Source organism: Rhinopithecus bieti, unplaced genomic scaffold, assembly GCF_001698545.2.
Source record: "Rhinopithecus bieti isolate Rb0 unplaced genomic scaffold, ASM169854v2 scaffold_13262, whole genome shotgun sequence".
In the NCBI taxonomy this organism is placed as follows: domain Eukaryota; kingdom Metazoa; phylum Chordata; class Mammalia; order Primates; family Cercopithecidae; genus Rhinopithecus; species Rhinopithecus bieti.
In genome coordinates, this window is record NW_016808004.1 from 3,983,563 (window position 1) to 4,006,753 (window position 23,191).

The 23,191-nt window shown below is 52.5% G+C and overlaps 2 protein-coding genes across 2 annotated transcripts in view; both read right to left on the minus strand.

Moving 5' to 3' along the window:
• The window catches only part of H1-8 (H1.8 linker histone), a 9,484-nt gene extending 7,133 nt beyond the window's left edge, over positions 1 to 2,351 (minus strand). The window contains exons 1-2 of the mRNA XM_017884965.1: positions 2,241 to 2,351; positions 1,263 to 1,269 (exon numbers count right to left, since the gene is read on the minus strand). Of these exons, the coding sequence (XP_017740454.1) occupies positions 1,263 to 1,269; positions 2,241 to 2,351 (118 nt within the window). The remainder of the gene's footprint in view (positions 1 to 1,262; positions 1,270 to 2,240) is intronic.
• An 8,724-nt stretch (positions 2,352 to 11,075) lies between these two features.
• Positions 11,076 to 17,537, minus strand: RHO (rhodopsin). Its single transcript, XM_017885138.1, has 5 exons — positions 17,082 to 17,537; positions 15,183 to 15,351; positions 13,820 to 13,985; positions 13,464 to 13,703; positions 11,076 to 12,645 (listed from the first exon to the last, which is right to left on the minus strand). Exons 1-5 carry the CDS (start codon positions 17,440 to 17,442, stop codon positions 12,535 to 12,537), a joined length of 1,047 nt encoding a protein of 348 aa, XP_017740627.1. The 5' UTR covers positions 17,443 to 17,537; the 3' UTR covers positions 11,076 to 12,534.
• Positions 17,538 to 23,191: the final 5,654 nt, after the last annotated feature.

The window sequence follows — 23,191 nt, forward strand, 5'->3', positions numbered from 1 at the left end:
TATATATATATTCTAAAATTGATTATAGAGATGGATACACAACTCTGAGTATACCAAAAGCCATTATACACTTTAAAGGGTGAATTGTATTGTATGGGAATTATTTCTCAATAAGGTGTTATAAAAAAAGTTGCAAATGAAGTAGGATCAAGGGTGGGGGGAAGCATGAGAAGTTGTCAGTCACCATGAAATGCATAAAAGGGATTAAAATGTGAAACCGGATTTAAATGTGGTGACTGGAAATGTTGACTTCTGATCAATCTGCAGAATGTAAAGACTTAAATTCTGGGCAATATCGTGAGACCTCGACTCTACAAAAGTCTTTAAAAATGAGCAGAGTGTGGTGGTGTGTGCCTGTAGGCCTAGCTACTCAGGAGGCTGAAGTGGGAAGATTGCTTGAGCCTGGCAAGTGGAGACTGCAGTGAGCTGAGGTCACACCACTGCACTCCAGCCTGGGTGACAAAGACCCTGTCTCCAATAAAAAAAAAAAAAAGACTTAAAAAAATCAATTGGCTACATTAAAAAATTTTTTCAATAGAAAAAACAAACAAACAAAAAAAACTCCTGAAACTCTAGATCTAGAGCAAAATTATAAAGAGACGTAATCCAATTCAACCCCTGTTGGTTCCCAGCCGTGACGAGCCCAGTGTGGGAATATTCATCTGGGGGCCAAAACCGTTGAGTTGGTGTAGTCCTGGGTCACTCCCGGTTTCTCAGGAGTTTCATTCTGCCCTCTAGGCCTCAGTCTTCTCATCTGTACAGAGGGGATGGGGGCCTCTGAGGAGGTCTGAGCCCTCCCAGCTGCAGTGCTACAGGGCTTCCCAAGGGTCTTCACTTGGCCTGACCTCAGGAGCAGCTCCAATGCCTCCTCTGCTTCCCCCAGACCATGTCTGTCCCAGAGAGCCACCCCCAAGAGTCCTCCCTCAGGCCTGTCCCCTCTCACCCCAGCCCCTTATTCGGCAGCTATTCCATGCCTGCCGTGTACCAGGATGTCCAGAACAGAGCTCAGCCCCCCAAACCTGCCCTTCATCTCTCTTCCAGGAATGCCCCACACCCCCCACTGCCCATACCTACCCAACATCCAAGCAAGAACTGGGGGCATTCTGGGCCCTCTCCTCCCCACCACACCCACTTGAGGCCTCTCCATAGGTTTTTTCTCTCCATATTCTGGCCTCTCCTCTCCAACTCCCCAGCCCCAGCCTCCTCTCCACTGCCTCTTCCCCACCCCATGCATTCCCCTCGTTGCATCTCACACCCCTCACCTCCCTGCTTGAAACCGTCCATGGTTCCCGTTCAATAGAAGAGCTGACCTAACCGAAGACGGCCTTGGAGGCCCTGTGTGATGGGCCCCTCCTCCCACTGCTCCCCCAGCACTGCCCCAGCACTTCCCTCGTTCCCAGAAGGAAGATGCAGCTTCCGAGACAAGCTGCTGGCGCACTGGCCTCTAGGCCTTAGCCCATGCCATTTCCTTTGCCTGGGATGCCTTTCTCCTCCTGGCTATGCAGGCTGCTCTCACTCATCCTTCAAGGCTCAAAATCCACCTTGGTTTGGATACCTCTGACTTCTGACTTCCCAGTTAACTCTGCCCTTCTTCTTCTTGGCACCGGGACCCCCTCCCTATCTTCCTCGGTGTCTTGGCAAATAGAATACTTCCCCTGGCTGAGGCACACCCATCCTTCAGGGTCATCTCTTCTGGGAAGCCTTCCCTGACGTCCCAGAGTGGGTTAGGGGACTCCTCTGGGCTCCCCCAGCTCTGGATGACCACCACTGAAGCACACACCACATTAGCAAACAGCACCTAGCCACGGACTGGGCTTCCCCGTCAGACCGGGAGTTCCTCAAGGGAGTGAACTGGGCCTGGTTTGCCTCGGTGGACCCTCATGTCCAGATAAACCCTGAGGAGTTTCTTGGTTGAAAATTGGAAGGCCTAACCCTGCATGAAATGTTCCTGCCCCAGTCCCTCCAACTAGCTGCCCACAGCTGCAGTCCGGCTATGGGCTACGGTCTCCAGCAGGAAATGGGCTCCAGCTGGGAGGCCCTGTGGCTCTTCCCTGAGCTTAGCCAGCCCCAGCCCCCAGCCCCTACCTGGCCTTGCTACCTGTAGATCAGCTTTTCAGCCAAAAGGCAGTTGAGCTCAGCAGCTGGGTGCTAGGTGGGTGCTGGGGCCAGGCTGGGAAAGGACGAGGAGTGGTTGTGGAGCGTCAAGGGCAACCCAGGGAGTGGGCTCGCCGGGATGAGGCAGGGGTTGCCTCCTCTTGCTCACCGGGCTTTTCAGATTCAGTAGACTTGGATGATCCTGCTGTGGAAGTCGAGGAGGGTGAGATGTCGCTGGTGACACTCCCAGGAGCCATGAGACCGACAGGTGGAGCCGGCAGACCCCTCACCCGGGTGTGAGTCTGCCGGGCCTGCCCGCTAGGCTTATATACCAGCAGCGCCCCCCACCCCGCCCCCCCACCACCACTCCAATCAGCCGTGATTGGGCTGGGAGCACTCCAAGCTACTGACTGGGGCTGTAGGTGTGGGATGGGGCACAGCAGCCTGCCTTCTGTAGGGAGCCCCAGCTGGACTACCCACTCCTGTGTAAGGTTGGGGGCATCGCTTGACTTCTCTGGGTCTCAGTCCCCATGGTACAATGATGGGAGCTGAGATGCTTGATCTCTCCTGTGCCCTCTGCCCACCAGGGGCTGGAGATGCTGATGAGGAATTGGGATCACCTGTGTTGTCAGGAAGGCCGCTGAGGCGGCCCTCTAATCTTACCAGGTGAGCAATGGGCTGCCCCACGCCACTGCTGGCCTCAGTTTCTGAAAAAGTAGCAGTTGGAGGCAGCTCAACTGCTACTTTTGCCAAGAGCACATCCCCCTAGATCAGAGTAGCCCCTTCTGAGGCCAGTCAGGCTCTCTGGGCCTGTGCCCTCCTTTGGTTTTGTTTTTAAAGACATAATATGGGAGGATGCTTAGCAAAAATCTTCATAGATAAGGACAACATCCACTGGGACAATGGACAAAGAATGTAAACAGGCAATTCGCCAGCCTAAAGGCTGAGGAACAGGAACAGGAAAATGGACACTCAACCTCCTTGGCATTTGAGAAAATTCAAATTGAAACAATGGTGAAATACTGCTTTTTCCCATCAAATTGACAAAAGAAAAAAAAAATTCCGAGCGAACACCCAAGGCCTGGCTAAATCACACCCTTTCTGTAGAATATTCTCTAGCCATCTAAAATGACAAGGTAGGCTGGTGCAGGGACTCACGCCTATAATCCTAGCACTTTGGGAGGCTGAGGTGGGCGGATCACCTGAGGTCAGGAGTTTGAGACCAGCCTGGCCAACATGGTGAAACTTCATCTCTACTAAAAATACAAAATTAGCTGGGCGTGGTGGTGTGCACCTGTAGTCCCAGCTACTTGGGAGGCTGAGGCAGGAGAATCACTTGAACCTGGGAGCTGGAGACTGCAATGAGCCAGGATTGAGCCATTGCACTCCAGCCTAGGCAACAAGAGCAAAACTGTGTCTCAAAAATAAATAAAAATAAAATAAAATGACAAGGTGGATTAAAACAAGGATGAGGGGCCAGGTGTGGTGGCTCATACCTGTAATCCCAGCACTTCGGGAGGCTGAGGCAGGAGGATCGCTTGAGCCCAGGAGTTCAAGACCAGCCTAGGCAAAAAAGTGAAATCCTGTCTCTACCAAAAAATACAAAAATTAGCTGGGCATGGTGGTGTGCACCTGTAGTCCCAGCTACCTGGGAGGCTGAGGCAGGAGGATTGCTTGAGCCTGGGAGGTCAAGGCTGCAGGGAACTGTGATCATACCCCTGCACTCCAGCCTGGGCTACAGTAGAGTAACACCCTGTCAAAAAAAAAAAAAAAAAAGAAAAGGGAAAAGAAAAGAAAACAAACAAGGATGAGGCTGTACTTCACACTCAGCAAAATGACAAAGATGTGTCTATCAATACTGAGTGACCAGGATTCAAAGAAAGTATGGCTGCTGGGGGTGGGGAGTGAGTTGGTAGCTGCCTTAGAAAGCAATTCAGCAATGTTTCATACAACTAAGGAGGGACTCACTCCACAACCCACCCATTCCACTCTAGGTGTAGATCTGAGACAAATGTATACATTTACATGCAAAGATGTTCATTTCAATCTTAGCGGAAATTCAGAACAACAGAAATGCCCATCAGGTGGAGAGTAGACAAGTAAATTGTGGCCTATTCTCACAGTGGAATAGTATGCAGTAGTGAAAAGGAGTGAACCAGAATGTATCGGAGAGTATGCCCCAGCTACTGAGAAGACAAAACGTGTGTGTTTGTGTGTGTGTGTGTGTGTGTGAAGGCACAATAGTTCTTTTTAATTTTATTCAACTTTTTTTGTTTTTGTTATCTTACCAGTCACAAGCAGTAGAAAAATGTTCTGAATGGATTCATACCAAGGTAATAGTAGAAGGTGGTTACCTCTGAGGAAGGGATGGGTTTTAAACAGACATGCATTCTTCTCTAGGTAGTCTCTTGATTTTGGAATTTTCCCAGAGGACTCTCCATCACCAGAGATCTGGACTCGGGGAGGCTGTGGCCATCAAAGTGTTCTAAAGTGAAATCAGATTTCACTTCCCTGCCTAGCACCCTGCATGGCTGCCCACTGCCCTTGGGTGAAAGTTCATGCTCTTCCGTCTGACTTAAAGAGCCTCCTCCCCGCTCAAATCCCACAATTCACCCACATTGTGGCTCCTGGAATTGGGCCATGTGCTGATATCAGGACCCTTTTGTCTCCTCTGTGTGTGTTGAACTGATGCAGAATTGCCCCCAATTTTTCACTCCTGCCCATATCTATGCCCATTTGCAATGCAACTTTGCAACCCCTCTCACATTTCTTGTTTGTCTGTTTGTTTGTTGAGACAGGGTTTCACTCTGTCGCCCAGGCTGAAGTGCAGTGGTGCAATCATAGCTCACTGCAGCCTTGACCTTCTGGGCTCAAGTGGTCTCCCACCTCAGTCTTCCAAGTGGCTGGGACTCAGGCACATGCCACTATGCCTGGCTAATTAAAAAAAAATATATATATATATATATGTGTGTGTGTGTGTGTGTGTGTATGTGTGTGTGTATATATATATATGTACACACTAGAAATTTTACATATATACTAGAAAAAATATATATGTGTATATATACTAGAAATGGAATCTTGCTATGTTGTCCAGGCTGGTCTTGAACTCCTGGCCTCAAGTGACCTCCCACCTGGCCTCCCAAAGTGTAGGTATTACAGGCATGAGCCACTGCACCTGGCCTCTCCCACATTTCTTAAATCTGAGCGGATTCCTTAAATCTTATGACTTGCTTTGACCAATGGCAGAAGTGATGGTATGCCAGTCCCATTGCCATGTGAACTAGCCCTAGCTAGCCTGCCAGATGCTGAGGCCCATGGCCATCACCCCTGTTACCCGGCCATCTGAGGGTCAACCAGCGAGTCCCCAGCCAACCCTCCAGTTGACCACAGATGCTTGAATGAGCCCAGCCGAAATTGACCAAGCTTGGTTCAGATCAGCAGATCCGTCTGGCTGATCCAGAGTCATGAATGATACACAGTTTGTTGTTTTAAGCCATGAAGTGTTGGGTTGTTTGTCTTGCCGTACAAGCCAATTGATACACTTGGCCTAGAAGGCCCCTCTGTACGCACTGCCCCCTTTCTCTGGACTCTTTCCCACTCATCTTTTGGCCTCAGTGTAGATGCCGCATCTTCAGAAAAGCCTTCCCTGGCCCCTAGAAGGTTAGGGGCCCCTCCTCTGGGCTCTGCCAGGCCCCAGCATTGCTCCTGGAGAGCCTCAAGCGCTCTGAATCGCAGCTCTGCCTTCTGTGTCTCCAGCCTTTGCGCTCTGGGGGAGGAGCAGGGCTGTGTCTGTCTTGTTCCTGGTAGTATCCCTGGTGCCCAGGGCAGCACCTGGCACACAGTCGGTGCTCAGTACCCATTACTGTGATGCCTGGAGGTCCCAGTGCTGGAGGCCTGAAAACCGTCTTCCGGGACTATGCTGGAGCAGGAGCCGAAGCAAAGAGGCAAATGGAAGTTGGCACAAATGGGGGCAGCAATTTTGATCACATTTATGGGACACTTCCAAGAATTGAGAAGTAGAGCAACACTCAGCGATAGAAACATTCCCACGAGCTTCATCCGAAACCCTTCTCCCGGCTGTGCCAGGATCGAGTTTCGCATTCGAAGGGAAGAAGCTCTAAAATGTGCTGCATATTCTAAAAATTCCTCTAGAGGATTGCCTTTTTACAGGGAAATGGTAATTCTGAGCATCAGACTGCCGGGAGGACGGGCCGCTTGGTGAGCTTCTGTGATTTTTTTACTGAGGCCTATATGAAATGTAACTTCTGCTGAGAACTAGTTATGAAACACTGAATGGGGTCGGCCTACATGTGAACTTTCCTACAGTTCTGAAGATCTCAGTTCTGAAGATCACAGTTCTGAACTTTTGGAAGCAGTTTTAGGGTGTCTGCTTTGTGTAACTCCAGCCCCTGTAACATCAGGACATTTGTGACTTTTCTTTCCTGACTTTGAGTCAGTAAATGCGTAAAGGGTGGGGTAGAATAACTGCCACAGTCGACGTCCATATAAATATTTTATAGTCACTATTTTATTTATACATGGAGAAGCTGAAGTTCAGAGAGGACCTTCGATCTTCCTGAGTTCCTGGGCTGCAGCCTGGAAGCCCTTTGTTTTAGTAAAGAAATAGGCCATAGGCCAGACATGGTGGCTCATGTCTGTAATCTCAGCACTTTGGGAGGCTGAGGCAGGCGGATTACTTGAGCTCAGGAGTTCGAGATCAGCCTGGGCAACATGGCAAAACCCTGTCTCTACTAAAAATACAAAAAATTAGCCGGGCGTGGTTGTGCGCTCTTGTAATCCCAGCTATTCGGGAGGCTGAGGGAGGAGAATCGCTTGAACCCAGGAGGCAGAGGTTGTAGTGAGCCGACATCGCGGCACTGCACTCCAGCCTGGGCAATAGAGCAAGACTGTGTCTCAAAAAAGAAAAGAAAAGAGGCTGGGCGCGGTAGCTCAAGCCTGTAATCCCAGCACTTTGGGAGGCCGAGACGGGCGGATCACTAGGTCAGGAGATCGAAACCATCCTGGCTAACACGGTGAAACCCCGTCTCTACTAAAAAAATACAAAAAACTAGCCGGGCAAGGTGGCGGGCGCCTGTAGTCCCAGCTACTCGGGAGGCTGAGGCAAGAGAATGGAGTAAACCCGGGAGGCGGAGCTTGCAACGAGCTGAGACCCGGCCACTGCACTCCAGCCTGGGCGACAGAGCCAGACTCCGTCTCAAAAAAAAAAAAAAGAAAAGAAAGAAAGGAAGAGAAGAAAAGCAAAGGAAGGAAGGAAGGAAGGAAGGAAGGAAGGAAGGAAGGAAGGAGGAAGGAAGGAAGGGAGGAAGGAAGGAAGGAAAATAAATTGGCTAAAACTCCAAAATCACAATTGACTTAAACAAGAAACCATGAAACTCTTCCCTCTTGAAACTCTTGAAGTGTAAGTTGGCCAGGGCTGTTAAGACAGCATGGGGGAACTATGGTGAGACACACCAGAGAACACTGCCATTCTCTGTCCTCAGATTCTATCTCGTGATCTAATATGGGTGCGGAAGCTCCAGTCATCATGACTACCTTCCAGCCAGCAGGAAGAAAAGACGAGAGGAAAAGGAGGGCACTTCCATTCTCCAAAATGCACAACCCAGAGACTGCACACATCATTTCTGAGTACCTTACAGTGACTGGACCTTAATGTCCTGCCACCACAGTGCAAAAGAAGCTGAAAGATACTGTGTTGTGTTGAGCACCCAGGTGCCCAGCTAGAACCTAGTATGATACTATTAACAGAAGGAAAGGGAATGACTATCGGGGCAGTTAGCACTTGCTTCCCCACTTTTGCGAGATCCCCCTCTCTGTGTTAATCTCCTTACGTGTCCATTTCCCACCACACAAGGGGCTGGCTCCTTTGAACTTAGTTCATGTCTCTGGGAAGGAAATTCACATTTATTGAATGTCTACTGTGCACAGCACCCTTTATACAAATACTCTCATTAGTCCCTGCAGACAATTCTACCAAGTGGGATAATTCTCTCCTGTATAGCTGAGGGGCCTGAGTCTTGGAGCAATTCAGGGACTTGCCCAAACCAAGTACAGTGGCTCATGCCTGTAGTCACAGCACTTTGAGAGGCTAAGGCAGGAAGATCCTTTGAGGTCAGAAGTTCAAAGCCAGCCAGGGCAACATAGGGAGACTCCATCTCTACAAAAAATAAAAAATAAGTTGGTGGTGGCTCACGCCTGTAATCCCAGCACTTTGGGAGGCCGAGGCGGGCGGATCACAAGGTCAGGAGATTGAGACCACGGTGAAACCCTGTCTCTACTAAAAATACAAAAAATTAGCCGGACGCGGTGGCGGGTGCCTGTAGTCCCAGCTACTCGGGAGGCTGAGGCAGGAGAATGGCCTGAACCCGGGAGGCAGAGCTTGCAGTGAGCCGAGATTGCGCCACTGCACTCCAGCCTGGGCGACAGAGCGAGACTCCGTCTCAAAAAAAAAAAAAAGTTAGGTGTGGTGGTGTGTGCCTGTGGTCCCAGTTACTTGAGAGGCTGAGACAGGAGGATTGCTTGAGACTGGGAAGTCGAGGCTACAGTGAGCTATGATGGCACCACTGTACTCTAGTCTGGGTGACAAAGCGAGACTCCATCGAAGGAAGGAAGGAAGGAAGGAAGGAAGGAAGGAAGGAAGGAAGGAAGGAAGGAAGGAAAGAAGAAAGAGGAAGGAGGAAGGAAGGAAAGAAGAAGGAAAGAGAAAGAAAGGAAGGAGGGAAGGAAGGAAGAAAGAAAAAGAAAGAAAGAAAGAGAAAGAAAGAAAAGAAAGAAAAAGAGAAAGAAAAGAAAGAAAGAAAGGAAGGAGGGAAGGAAGGAAGAAAGAAAGAGAAAGAAAGAAAGAAAGAAAAAGAAAGGAAGGAAGAAAGAAAAGAGGACTTGCCCGGAAGCTACAGAGTTGGGAGGGGCTCCCACTGTCTCCTTAGGGAGCACCTCAGGCTTTCAGGGGGGCATGTCTCCCTTGGTGTGAGACAGCTCTGTGGCCATCCGAGTCCCCAGTGCATTCTGGCATGGGGTCAGCTTGCTCAGGTTTGGTTGAATGGAGCTGCCATTGTACCTAAGAGGCTGTACCTCTTAGGTTGTACCGCCTGCTGGCTGCCTGGAGATGAGGTGTGGACAAACTTACTGCAGCTTAGGGCAGCAGCTCCTTCTCTTTCTGTATGCAAGTGCCACTAAGCAGCTGTCAAGTCATTTGTAAATTAAGGAGGTGGAGGCTTTCCTGTCTATCAGGACAAACGAGAGAATGTTCTGGTGTTAGAGTAAAATTTTCCTCTGGACATGAGGCTGGGGCAAATGTACCATTTCTCAGAAAAGTGGACTGGGTTGGGGTTGGGGTGGGGAGCTGGGATGGGCTCCCTGCAAGTCAGGACAGCTAAGATGCCACTGTCCCACCCACTGCCACCCTGGCCCAACACAGCATCCAAAACAAAGGGTGCCAAAACCTTTGGGACCACTCATAGGAATCTTCTCCCTCATGTCCCTGAGATGAGGAGAGAGGGAGGCCTGGTCCAGCCGTGTACCCAGAAAATACCAACTTAGAGTCCATTCCCTCTGGGTTGATGTAGGCTCTGCTCACCCTGCCTCCTGCCCTCCTACTTCAGGTAACAGCACCTGGGCTTTCCTTTGTGAAACCTACCTCTCCCCTTCAGCCTGCTTGGGTTGCAGGGTAAGCATGTGACCTAGGTCTGGCCAATCAGAGGATGAATCCCCATTCCAGTCATGGTGATGCAGTTAGACCTGTGTATGCCTAGTGTTCCATTATTGGAACGCTAAGCATGTGGGAGTTATTTATATCTTACTGTTCAAGGTCATCGCCAAGGTCCGATTGCAAAAATCCAAAAAATTGCAACCTTAGGCATAAATGAGCTACGTATGATCAGGTGACCTAGGCCTAGCCAATCACAGAATTAATCCCCATCTCAGGCATGGGATATGCTGTACCTGAAGCCCCGGGCTTTTTGTTCATGTGGAGCCAGCAATGTGTGCCTTTTGCTTCAGCCCAAATGAGCTGGATTTCCTATCACTTGCAACTAAAAGTACCCTGACTGATATTACCTAGTGAGTCAGAGTAAAGAGGGGCAATGATAGAGATCCCAGCACGATGTGTCCAGCCCCACCAAGGCACCGAGGATCTGCTATCTCATGCTCCTGTCCCCCTTCCTCACCTTGGAGGAGGGAGTGACTCTCGGGAGCTATAGCTCCATCCTGTTCCCTTTGGGACAGGGTCTCTAGTAAGGCCAGCTCTGAACTGAGGCCCAGTATTGCCAAAGTCTGTCATCTACTGCATGCCAGGCAGTAGGCTGGCCACTTAAAGTCCACAATCTCATCTAATCCCGTTAGGATCAGGTGTTTGTTTTTTGTTGTTGTTTGTTTGTTTTGTTTTGTTTTGAGATGGACTCTCCCTCTGTTGCCCAGGCTGGAGTGCAGTGGTATGATCTCGGTTCACTGCAATCTCTCCCTCCCGGATTCAAGTGATTCTCTTGCCTCAGTCCCCTGAGTAGCTGGGATTACAGGTGCCTGCCACCATGCCCAGCTAATTTTTGTATTTTTAGTAGAGATGGGGCTTCACCATGTTGGTCAGGCTGGTCTCAAACTCCTGACCTCGTGATCTGCCCGCCTTGGCCTCCCAAGGTGCTGGGATTACAGGTGTGAGCCACTGTGCCCAGCCAAGGTCAGTTTTAAGATTCTCTTTTGCAGATAAGGAAGCTCAGAGAGGTGACAAAACTTGTTTGCAGTTTTATGGGTCACCTGTGACTCTATGACCCCAAAGTTGGGGTTTTTCCCATTCCCAGGGCTGCTTCCTCCACCTCTAGCCCCAGGGGACTCTGTGCTGCTTGGCTCTGCCCATTGCTCAATCCAGCTATCCCAGGGTCAGGGATCAGGTGGAAGCTGGCAGTTTCAATCTATCCTGTGGATAAAGAGTTTGAAAGCAACAAAACCCACCACCATTAATACCAGCATAGGAGCTGATCTTTCAATGGCCCAATTTGCCTTAGTCTCCAGGCAGAGCTGGGTAAAGCTAGAGCTTCTGGCTTTGCCTATATGGAGAGTGGGGAGCAGTTACTGAGGCAGTTCAATTCTGACACCTCAGAGATGTGGCCAGCTTTCTGGAGCAGACTCTCCAGAATGGAGAATCGACTAGCAACTGCTGAAGATGGGCTTGTCTGGCAAGGGAAACTGGAAACTGGGGCCCATGAACATTCCCAGGGAAGGTGGGCCCAGTGTGATTTCCCACTCTTTGTTTCTAAGCTCTTTGAGATAAGGATGACATCAGGGACTCAGCTGTTCATTAAACGTGGGCCGGTGAGCATGTCTTCTAGAGGCTCCATGTCCTAGATGCTGGGGCCCAGGTGCTAGGGCAAAAGAGCAGGTAACTTCCAGAGGCTGAGAGAAAGGCCTGTCTCTCCACAGGCCACACTGGGAAGGGGAGGCATGGGGTCTGGGGCCTCACAGTAGGGGTGAGACCCCAGGCCAAATCTCACCCTCACTGGGAACTTGGCCTTCATCGCCCCACTCCCCCAATGTTGTTTTTTCAGGTGTGATGACTGCATTCTGCATTCCTGTGACTGTCCTTGCCTGCAGCCCAGCCCCAGCCCTGGTCTGGCCTTGATGCCTAGCTAATTTTTAAAAACCTGCCCCGAGGCTGGGTGAAACCCCATCATCCGAATGCCCAGTCTCAGAATATTCACAATCAGGAGGTGATAATCATAATAATTAACTAGTTACATTAATTGATGTTATTCACAACATGAACTAGAATCTGTACAGCTCTTGCTATTTACAAAGTGCTGAAACACACACATAGACACACACACACACACACACACACACCTCTTTTGGTCCTCTCAGTAGCTGCGTGTAGGCAGGACCAGGGATCTGGGATTTCCATTTTATAGGGGAAGAAAATGAGGCCCAGGGAGGGAAAAACAACTGCTCCTTATCATTAGCCAAGTATGAGTTGCTGCTGCTAAGAGGATCTGAGAGGATAGATATGTTATCCCTTCGCTTTCATTCCTCCATTCCTTCCTGCATCCATCCAGCATTTATTAAGCACCTACTGTGTGCCCCATTCTGTGCTAGACACATATCCCTAAGCTGGGACACTTTTCCAGAAAGCAAGAATCCTCGTGTTCCTGAAAGATGAGTTGGGAGGAGGAGGGTCACAGATCCCGCTGGCCTTGGGGAACCTGGGACTCCAGATCAGTAAGTGTTGGTGGATGTCCCTTCTCAGGCCGTCCCAGGTGAGTGAGGAGCCTCGTTTTTCTCTCATTAATTATTTCTTAAAAAAAAAAAAATGAAGGAGCCTATGTGACTTCGTTCATTCTGCACAGGCGCTGCTCCTGGTGGGATGGCTGTGGCTGGGGGAGGGTGTGGGGGACGGGAGACACCTACAGTCGGCCACAGCGTCCTAGGCAGGTCTTAGGCCGGGGCCACCTGGCTAGTCTCCGTCTTGGACACAGTGGCAGAGGCCTCGTCGTCACCCAGCGGGTTCTTGCCGCAGCAGATGGTGGTGAGCATGCAGTTCCGGAACTGGAAGGCAAGAGGCTTGAGTCAGGGCCAGGGCTGCCCACAGTGTGCTTGGAACTGACACGTTAGTGAGGTTTGCCCCGACCCTTTCCCTGCTTCTGCCCCTCACAGTTCCAGCGCCCCGTCCACTCAAATCTGGCTTCCTGGAGGAAACTTGCTAAGCAGATGCTCCTCACCCCAGAGATGCCAGGGACCGAGCACGAGGGGGCTGTGTCGCCCATGATATTTCATGGTGCCCTCTGTGTGCCAAGGGTGTTCTGTAAATTATCTCCTGTAATCTGAGAGTTTTGGTGTTTTGCCCTTTCTATGGATGAGGAAACCAAAGCACAGAGAGGGGAATTGACTTGCTTGGGGTCACACAGTTAGAAAGTGGCAGAGCTGACTTCAGAGACTGTTTACCCCAACTTCTGGTGTCCTTGGAGAGGAACCCTTTACCCCTTTACCCCTCAGAATAAGACTTTTTAGCTCCTTATTCAGCTTTATGGAGACTGGCCCATCCATTCCCGTCTTGGGACCTTCTGACTTTGACATTGGGCTTCCAGAACTATCTGGACTGGAGCTTCTCCCACCTCAGTGAGCATCTGAGCCACCTGTGGAGAGCTTGTTGGAAATGCAGGTTCCTGGGCCCTCCCTGACATTCAGCAGATCTGGGTGGGGCCAGGAATCTGCATTTCTCACACACTCCCCATTGAGACTGCTGACCCAAGACTGCTGCCAGTAGCCCTGATGGAGCCCCCTCCCCTGCCCTGGGATGCAGTTTGTCCTTGGCAGGCAGTGCCTGTGGCCTGGGACACTGGGGCCCTCCCACCCGCAGTAGGCACCTGCTTGTTCATCATGATATAGATGACAGGGTTGTAGATGGCGGCACTCTTGGCAAAGAACGCTGGGATGGTCATGAAGATGGGACCGAAGTTGGAGCCCTGGTGGGTGAAGATGTAGAATGCCACACTGGCGTAGGGCACCCAGCAGATCAGGAAAGCGATGACCATGATGATGACCATGCGGGTGACCTCCTTCTCTGCCTTCTGTGTGGTGGCGGACTCCTGCTGCTGGGCAGCGGCCTGCAAGACAAGGGACCCGGGTCCAGACCATGGCTCCTCCAGGGAGCAGGAGCCACAGATACATGCTGGGGGCTGGACTGTCAGAGCCGTGAGGCTGCCCACTCCCGGGCCCGTACCTCCTTGACGGTGAAGACGAGCTGCCCGTAGCAGAAGAAGATGATAATCATGGGGATGGTGAAGTGGACCACGAACATGTAGATAACAAAGGACTCGTTGTTGACCTCTGGCTTGAGCGTGTAGTAGTCGATTCCGCACGAGCACTGCAAGCCCTCGGGGATGTACCTGAGGACGGGCAAGTAGGGAGAACCCGCCTGTGAGGAACTTGGGAACAGCCAAGGCGCCTGCTGAGCACTGGCCCTTTCTGGGGCTTCACATTCCCTCCCTGGAAAAGGGGCTCATAGCATCTGCATGGCTGGGTGACAGGATGGAATATGGATCAGATGGGGATGCAGATGCACCTTGTGGAATCAGTGTGGCTTCACTGGTGGCTGCGGTACCAGATGACAGCACCCAGCCTCTCCCGGCATGCCCAGCCCCAGCATCCACTGCCCGCTGAGCCTAGGGTTATGCCAGGCAGAGGTTGGTGAGGAGGAGGGAGAGCGCTCAGGCTCCGTATTTGAGGCAGTTTGTACAAACTGAGGTCTTCCTAGCCCCAGGGCGAGAATATTTTCCAGGTCAAAGATGGACACACAGGGTATCTAAGGGATCTTTGTGCAGCTTCTGGAAACAAGAGGTTTCCAGGGCACGTTGTTAGGATGTGGCAATGGTTCCTGATATTGGGGACAGTTGACTGGCCTCAGGAAACCCAGAGCGTCCAGAGGCTGTGCTTCCGGAGGATGGAACTAGGCCAGATTGGAGAAGATGGGGGAAAAGTCCAGGGGGTGGACTCAAATTCAGCAAGGGGTAAGAAATGGACCCTAGCAAGACTGAGGAGAAAAGGAAGTGAGAGTGGGAATTTTCTGGAGACAGAGGGACATGAGGCCTCTGGGGACCAGAGTCACCGGTCCTATTGTCCAAACCACTGTCCCCACTGTGTCTCATCTCAGCCCCATTTGGAGACAATCGCCTAGAGGCTGAATGGGACCCAGTTCCCAGGGGCCACAATATGGCCACTGGCACTAGGAAGGTGTGGCCTCCCCTGCTGCTGAGACCCAAGGTTAGAGGGGGCTGCCCCCAGGGTACTAGACCAAAGAGGATTGGAATTTGCGCCTGGCTTAGTTGAGGATTAGGGGCACAGCCAAGGTGAAGGGTTGGGATGTCTTGGATTCTCTTTTACATAGAGCTCAGGAGATGGGACCAGTGCTTTTAGCAACATTAGAGTCTATTTATTCTGCCCTACACCTCTACCCTGGGTGGGCATTTGGGCCAGGAGACATACAAGGCCAGTGCCTGGAACTAGACACTACTGGGTTTGAGTCCTGACTGGAGGACCCTACAAAGAGCCCCTGGAGCCTCTTCCCTTCTGCTCAATGCCATTACCTGGACCAGCCGAAGAGGGGGGGTGCGGCGCAGGCCAGCGCCATGACCCAGGTGAAGGCAACGCCCATGATGGCATGGTTCTCCCCGAAGCGGAAGTTGCTCATGGGCTTACACACCACCACGTACCGTTCGATGGCCAGGACCACCAAGGACCACAGGGCGATTTCACCTGCAAGGCAGTCAGCAGGCTGTCAGCACAGACCCCACTGCCTGTCTAAGGAGGGTGCACTCCCCCTAGATAGGGAGAGGGTAGCTAGGAAGGCAACCAGGAGTGGGAGAGGGACTTGAGGAGGCCTTGGGGAAGGAGAGAGCGTGGCACTGGGAGGAGCGGGAAGGGGCAGAGGGACCACATGCTGAGGAGAGCTGGGCAAAGAAGCTCCAGGGAATGGGGGAAGTTATTTGCTGAGTGCTCTGGGTCCAAGAGGGACACGAATCAGATCAGGGGGTCACGATTGGACTGGGAACCCAGTAGGGAGTTGTGGGTTTTTTTGCTTGTTTTTAACAGAAGAATGCATCCTAATGTGGGGCAGAGTTCTTTGTTGGGAAGGAACGCAGAGGTGGCGGAAACCCAGAATTGGCAGTCCTTCCCCCCTCTCCCTTCTCGGGAGATGAAATAACATGGGCAAGTGTGGCCCTCTCCTAGGAGCCATGAAGCAATGGGCAATGCTTTGCCCAGAGGAAGAAGAAGGAAATGATGAAATTGAGACATCTGCCCTGCTCACCACCCCATGAAGTTCCACAGGGAGAGTGGCCATATAGTTAATCAACCAAACTGGGACATTCCTAACAGTGAAAGGGACAATAATTGTAAACTGGGACTGACGCTGCAGAGAACAACCATCCGTATGTGGCGCACCACCTTCTGGCCAGAACTGGGTGGTCTGTGATTACTGAATGTAACAAACACCCAGCAATGCCAGAGATTCCCTGAGAGTGGGACCGAGGCAGCAGCCTGGACATGGGGGAGAGAGGGTAAGGCTGGCAGGGGGACGCTTGTGACTGGCGTTAAGCTCCCTTCGTCACCCAGCTTTGCAATGGCTGCCGCTAACATCTCCTGCATCTCAGCGGAGGTATTCCTGGATCACAGCCAGGAGACCTAGGCTGTTGTTGCTGCCGGGCCACATCCCTAAATAAGTCTATTCCCTTCTCCCTGCCTCAGTTTTCCCCTCTGTTAAGTGGGATCTGTTATCTCTGCAGCACCCCCATCTGTTTTCCTGTTAAATGCAAGACATTATTCTAAAGCAAAAAGCAGCTGCTTTAGAGGGGCTGCATGCAGTTCTCAACACCAGGAGCCTTGGAGCGTGGCATGGAGGCTAGAGGGGCACCCAAGGACGGGGGGCTGGGAGGGGAGGCAGAGGATGCCAAAGGGGACCGAGCCCATTACCCAGCACAGGGAAGACTCAATGACTGAAGCATGGAGAATCCACTTCCTACCCTGGGCTTGGGCCCCCAGAGAGGAGGAGTCTGGCTTGCCCAGCTCTCTCCTCAGTGCCCAGCCTGGGTCTGACCTGTTTTCCGAGGGAAACAGAGGCTTGGTGTTGCGAACACGGCCCAAGATGGATGTGGGCTTCAAACTCAGCTCTGCCCCCATCCCAGTGTGACCCCCAGCAGGGCACTTGACTTCTTTGAGCCTCAGCTCAGTTTTCTTGCTGTGAAATTAGACAAGCGCATATTGCTCCAGGTAAGATGAAGGTAGCGTTCAGTGCCAGCCCTGCACAAACAGCAGCCCGGCTATCACCGTGAATGGTGTTTGTTGACTGAACATATGAGGGCCTTGGGTGACACTGACAGGAGAGGAGAAGGAGAAGCCCCCTCAGCCACCACCACCAAGCCGGGGACTGTCCCAGACCCCTCCATGCTCCCAGGCTCCTGCATGCCCTACCCGCACCCGGCTCATACCGCCCAGGGTGGCAAAGAAGCCCTCCGCATTGCATCCTGTGGGCCCGAAGACGAAGTATCCATGCAGAGAGGTGTAGAGGGTGCTGGTGAAGCCACCGAAGACCATGAAGAGGTCGGCCACCGCTAGGTTGAGCAGGATGTAGTTGAGAGGCGTGCGCAGCTTCTTGTGCTGGACGGTGACGTAGAGCGTGAGGAAGTTGATGGGGAAGCCCAGCACGATCAGCAGGAACATGTAGGCGGCCAGCATGGAGAACTGCCATGGCTCGGCCAGGTAGTACTGCGGGTACTCGAAGGGGCTGCGCACCACGCCCGTCGCGTTGGAGAAGGGCACGTAGAAGTTAGGGCCTTCCGTGCCATTCATGGCTGTGGCCCTTGTGGCTGCCCCGCGCCTGCTCCCACCCAAGAATGCTGCGAAGGCCTGAGCTCAGCCACTCAGGGCTCCGGCTGGATGACTCTGGGCTCTCACCCCCCCAGACCCTTATAAAGTGACCTCCCCCTCCTAAGCTCCTGGCTGAATCAGCATCTGGGAGATTGGGGGTGTTCATAATCATATTAATCCCGGCTGCAGAAATGAGGGCCTAATTGGCTTCCAAGAGGGGCCAAGGTGACACCAGGAGGAAACCTGAGGTCAGGGAGGAGAGGTACTCAGGACCCTGGGAAAGGGAGGAGAAGTCTCCTAACTTCTACATGGCTTGTCTGTCCCAAGGTCCCAGCTCAGTCTGGTGGCCTTGGTCTGAAATAGGGACCATGGGTGTCTGTGCCATTTCCCTTGGCTAAGTACGAACTGACTTCAGATCTTTATCTGGACTGGACAGTGAGCTTCTGGACAGCTAGAGACTTTCTAGTTTATTCTCCCAGTCTCTCATCTCATCACACAGCCCCTTACCTGTTCGTTCCCCTGCAAGTTACTCTGGGCTCGTCCAGTCCCCACACTCCTCTGACAGGAGGAGCTCCATGAGGGCAGGGGCTGCATCCTGCAGCTTCCGTTTCCAGTGCCAGACACATGGCCTGGGGCCCAGGAGCCCAATCATTGTTGCATGGAATTGGAATTCACTCTCTTGTTCGTTCATCAAACATTTATTTGCGGGCCCCTGGGAATACAAAGATGGAAAGAAACAGCCCTGCCCAGAGGAGCTCAGGGGCTAAGGAGGACTCAGATATGGGAAGAAGCAGATTCCGCCCAAGGTGTCTGTGAGGTGGAGACGGGGCCTGACTGCCTGGGGGATGCAGTCCAGGAGGCCACGTTTGGGCCTTTGAGAGAAGGAGCAGTTTGCCAGGTGGCTGGGTGGGGAAGACTTGGGCTGGGGGCAGTTGTGATGGGTCTTGAACACCGGGGAACCTGGCTTTATCCAGAGGGAAGTGGGCAGTGGCTTGGGCAGATCACTGGGGTAGAAAGGTGACTCGGATGCCCCAAAGATGGAGTGGAGGGAGGGAGGATGGAGGGGGCTACCAGAGCAGGGGAGGGACAGAGCCCCTCAGGGGACTCCAGTCTGAAGGGGAAGCCAGCCCTGGAGGCAGCAGACAGGGCACTGTTGGGGGAGATCTGGTCAGCCACGAGGGCCTCAAATGCCATGTGCCAGGTGGCCCCATGAGGGCCGATTCCAGCACAGCAGGATGTACTGTAAGAAAGTAGTCAAGAGCCTTGGGGGCAGTTGGCTGGGGGCAAATGGAGGCCAACACTGGCAGGTCCCCTTCTCCCCGCTGTCCTAGGAACACGATGACACCTCCTAAGAATGAAGCGGGGTGTCTGGGGTGGCCTGTGCAGGTGCTGAGAGTGCCACCGTCCAGCCAACATGTGTATTGAGCACCTACTGTGGCCAAGACAAGGTGCTTGGACCTGGGGGACACACAGGGGACATGAAAGAGCAAGCTCCTGCCCACAAGAAGCCACTGTTTCTGTGGGGTGAGGGGGCACAGGGACCACAAATGAATAGTGGAGCGAAAAACAGTAGGGACAGTTCATTCGCAGCCACTCCCAACACAGGAGGCTTCTCTGAGAAGCTGGAGCTTGAGCCGAGAATGGAACAGGAGGAAGCTTCAGGGGAAGGACATCCAGGCAGAAGGACCCCGGCGAGTACAGAGCCCTGAGGCCAGGGAAACATCCCTTAATCTCTGTCATACCCAGTCTCTCCCACCCAGGATTCCCAGATCTGTCTGCTCAGAAGAGTGCCCCCTTCCCTGTAGCCCACCTGGGCTCCAGCCCCCTGCCTGGCCTGGTTGGTGTTGGGTGTAACAGGGTTTGGCACACGTGGCAGGACTAAGGCAGGGCGGGTGGGATGGGGCCTCTCGTAGTTTAAGGCGCTTGGCCTGGTGATTATGCCCAACGCTAATGAGGTTAAGGTGGGGGGTTTGATTCTGACGTGGACCCTCATGGCCAGAAGGAGGGTGTCCTGGATGCCTTGGGTCAAGGCTGACCCACACCCAGCCCCTCCCTGGCTGGGCTGAGCCCCCACCCCACACAGCTTAGCAGTACCTCAGCACCTTGCTTGTTGCCTAGTGCTTCTGGCAGCATGGAAGCTTTTTATTTGTGTTTTGTGCCCGTCTCCCTGCCTGTAACGTGAGTCCACAAGGGTGGGCCTAGGTCTATCTTGCTCACAACAGGGTCCCCAGAGCCCAGCATGGTGCTTGGCCTGTAGTGGAAAGAGGTGGGATCACGTCTGTTTTGTTCATTGATGTGTCTCCAGGGCCTGGCACCTCGAAGGTGCTCCTGAATATTTGTTGAATGAATGAGTGGGGGAATGAATGAATGAAGTCCCCCTAGATGATCTCAGTACTTCCCCTCTCTGTCTCAGGTTCCGCCTTTGTGGGTTTCACAATTGCAACCTCATGGAACCCTGGTAGTGGGGAACTAACAGCCATCACTGAGGTGACAGAGCTCTTTATTCTGTAAAGCTTGACAAAGAAAAACTTTTTTTGAGACAAGGTCTCTGTCGCCCAGGCTAGAGTGCAGTGTCACAATCATAGCTCACTGTAGCCTCTGCCTCCTGGGCTCAAGCGATCCTCTCACCTCAGCCTCCTGAGTAGCTGGGACCACAAGTGCACACCACTAATTTTTGTATTTTTTGTAGGGGTGGAGTCTTGCTATGTTGCCCAGGCTAGTCTTGAACTCCTGGCTCAAGCGATCCACTCTCCTCAGCCTCCCAAAGTGCCAGGATTATAGGCATGAATCACCGTGTCCGGCCCAAGAAATATTTTTTAAACAAAAAATGCTCTTTGTTCAGGACAACCGACTCAGTGAGCTGGAAGGGTCATTCGAAGTCACCTACTCTGACCATCTCTGCTACATCCATTTTGCAGATGAAAAGACTGAGGACTAGCTCTGCAGAGTAGATCAGGTCCCGTTACAAATCAGTGGCAGTCTGCATTATAACCTACACAGTCATCTGGGCTCCATGGGTATCAGCTTCCCAAACTGGGCTATGCCTCCCTCCCCTCATCAAAGACAGCTCTCAGGAAGGACCAGCCAGCCATTCACACCATGGTATAAATGACTAAAGAAAGGTTTAGCTGAGGTAATGGAAAGGCCCTAGACTGAGTCACACAGGCCTGGGGCGGGGCAGTGGAAGCCTCGAGGAGAGGAGGCTGGATTCTAGCTGGTCTTTGAGTCACCACGGTAGTACTGCTTCCTTCCCCACTCTGGGCCTCAGTTTGCTGGGACAAGGAAACCTCAGTGTGGGGCAGGTGCACATCCACCTATACAGTAAACCTCACCTGCTTTCCCCATGAGAGCCTGGTTCGTGAATCTTTAGACCCTACAGCCTTGGTTTCACTGTTCTCCCTCATTGGGCAAGGCTCTTTTCCATCCACTCTTACATCTGGACTGAGGCTACACAGCCTGGGTGCAGCCAGCTCCCCCGCCCTCCCAAGAGTGTGCTTCGGTTCTCCACTCTGTAAAATAGGAATGATAATAGTGCCTACCTAATAGGATTATTGGGAGTGCTTGTAAGTGATCAATATGTTTGTTGATGACAGTATTAATATCTTCCTGAGTCTCCTTCAGGTCTCTGCTCACACTCATGTCCTTGGGGTGACCACCCCTGACCATCCTACACACCAGGCACCCCCACCAGGTTTAGTCGCTGTTTTGAGACAGGGTCTCGCTCTGTCACCCATGCTGGAGTGCAGTGGTGCGATCTTGGTTCACTGCAACCTCCTCCTCCTGGATTCAAGCAATTCTCCTGCCTTAGCCTCCCAAAGTAGCCAGGACTACAGGTGCGTGGTGCCACACCTGGCTAATTTTTATATTTTTAGTAGACGGGATTTTGCCAGGTTAGCCAGGCTGGTCTCTAACTCCTGATCTCAAGTGATCCATCTGCTTCGGCCTCCCAAAGTGCTGGGGTTACAGGCGTGAGCCACCACACTTGGCCTATTGTTTTTTGAGACAGGGTATCTCTCTGTCACTCAGGTTGGAGTGCAGTGGCACGATCATGGCTCACTGCAGCCTCAACCTCCTGGGCTCCAGCGATCCACCATCTCAACCCCTGAGTAGCTGGGACCATTGTTGTGTGCCACCATGCCTGGCTAATTTATTTTCATTTTTGTAGAGATGGGATCTCCCTATATTGTCCAAGCTGGTCTCTAATTCCCAGGCTTAAGTGATCCTCCTGCCTTGGGAGCCACTTGGGAGGCTGTAATCTCAGCCTCCGAAAGTGCTGAGATTACAGGTGTGAGTGACCACACCCAGCCATGTTCAGTTTTTAAACAGTCATTACCATCAGCGACTATCTTACTCGTCTTCTTAAAACAATTTTTAATGTTGCTCTGTTGCCCAGGCTGGAGTGCAGTGGTGCAATCATAGCTTACTGCAGCCTTGAATTCCTGTCCTAGGCTCAAGTGATCCTCCTCAGCCTTCCGAGTAACTGGGTCTACAGGCATGCCACCACACCTGGCCTCATTTGTCTTCTTATTGACTGACTTCCCATCTCTTTCTAGAATGCAGGACCAGCCTGGCCTGTTCATCGTTGCCTCTGAGCTCACAACCAACAGGAGGTGTTCAATAAACATTTGTTGAGTGAATGAACAACTCCTCCTGCCCCCTGTGAGGAGGGTCTAACTCCCCACTGACCACTGAGGAATCTGGGGCATGCAGGGTCAAAGTTCCTCTGCAGAGCTGGGATTTGAACACAGGCCTGGCCAGCACCCACACCTTGTGTCGGGCAGTCCAGAGAAACCCATGGTGTGGGTGTTGGCCAAGCTGGTATGTGTAGAGCTTCCTGAGCAAAGATGGCTGGATGCAGCCATCTTGGGGCACCCAGGTCCCAGTCCTCGGGAGCCCAGGTGGGGGCTTTGCCTCTGCCTCGGAGGATTAGGGGCTTAGCTTGCAGGGCACAACTTGCTCTTCAGCCTCTGCAAGAGAGGAGCTGCTGTGAGAGGAGCCGCTAGCTCCTCCTCCTCCTCCTCCTCCTTCCCCTTCCCTTCCTCCTCCTCCTCTTCCTCCTCCTCCTCCTCCTCCTCGGCTTTCTTTCTCCTGGTCCCCTACATGGCTCAGCCCCACCTGGCTGCATCACCAAGGCTACATGAGGCCTTCAACGGCACTGACAGCATCAAGGGGGAATAAGGGAGGGAGAAAGACCAGCTCTCATTCCCTCCTTCCTTTCTTTTTTCTACTCTAGCATTTGCCAAACTCCTTATATGCACCAGGCCCTGGGGACGCTAAGGCAGATCCCAAACGGTTCCTGCTTTCAAGGGGCTCCCAGTCTCAGGGAGCACTGACGGGAAACTAAGCGTGAGAGATGAGAGTTTTCTCCGAGTCCCAGTACTGTGGGAGCCCAGAGGAGCAAAAGGTGGACCAGGAGGGTCAAAAGAGCCTCAAAAGAGTCTCCCAAGCAGGGCAGACACGGAGGGCCAGCTGGGCGTGGAGGTGCTGGGCCCCCCAGGGTGGCGTGGTGGGGACAGAGGGCAGGCCTAGGGGTCTGGGTGTTGGCTGAATGGCATGGGCAGCTGCTGCGGGTGGCAAGCAGGGAGGGCCATGATGAGGTCTCCATACCAGGCCAGTGTTCTAGATCTGTGGGGGGAGAATCAGGGAGGCCCAGGGTAAGCGCCCTGCCCAGTGGTGGCCTCTGTTGTGGGCACACAGACTCTGAGCCAGAGAAGAGACAGAGCAACCTTGG

Excerpts from the sequence above, each read along its gene's own strand:
- RHO (XM_017885138.1), bottom strand. The coding sequence starts at position 17,442 with ATGAATGGCACGGAAGGCCCTAACTTCTACGTGCCCTTCTCCAACGCG. Across the intron at positions 13,986-15,182 it reads CCCCTCTTCGGCTGGTCCAG|GTACATCCCCGAGGGCTTGC; the intron begins GTAATGGCATTG and ends GCCCGTCCTCAG. Across the intron at positions 12,646-13,463 it reads ATATCATGATGAACAAGCAG|TTCCGGAACTGCATGCTCAC; the intron begins GTGCCTACTGCG and ends CTTGCCTTCCAG.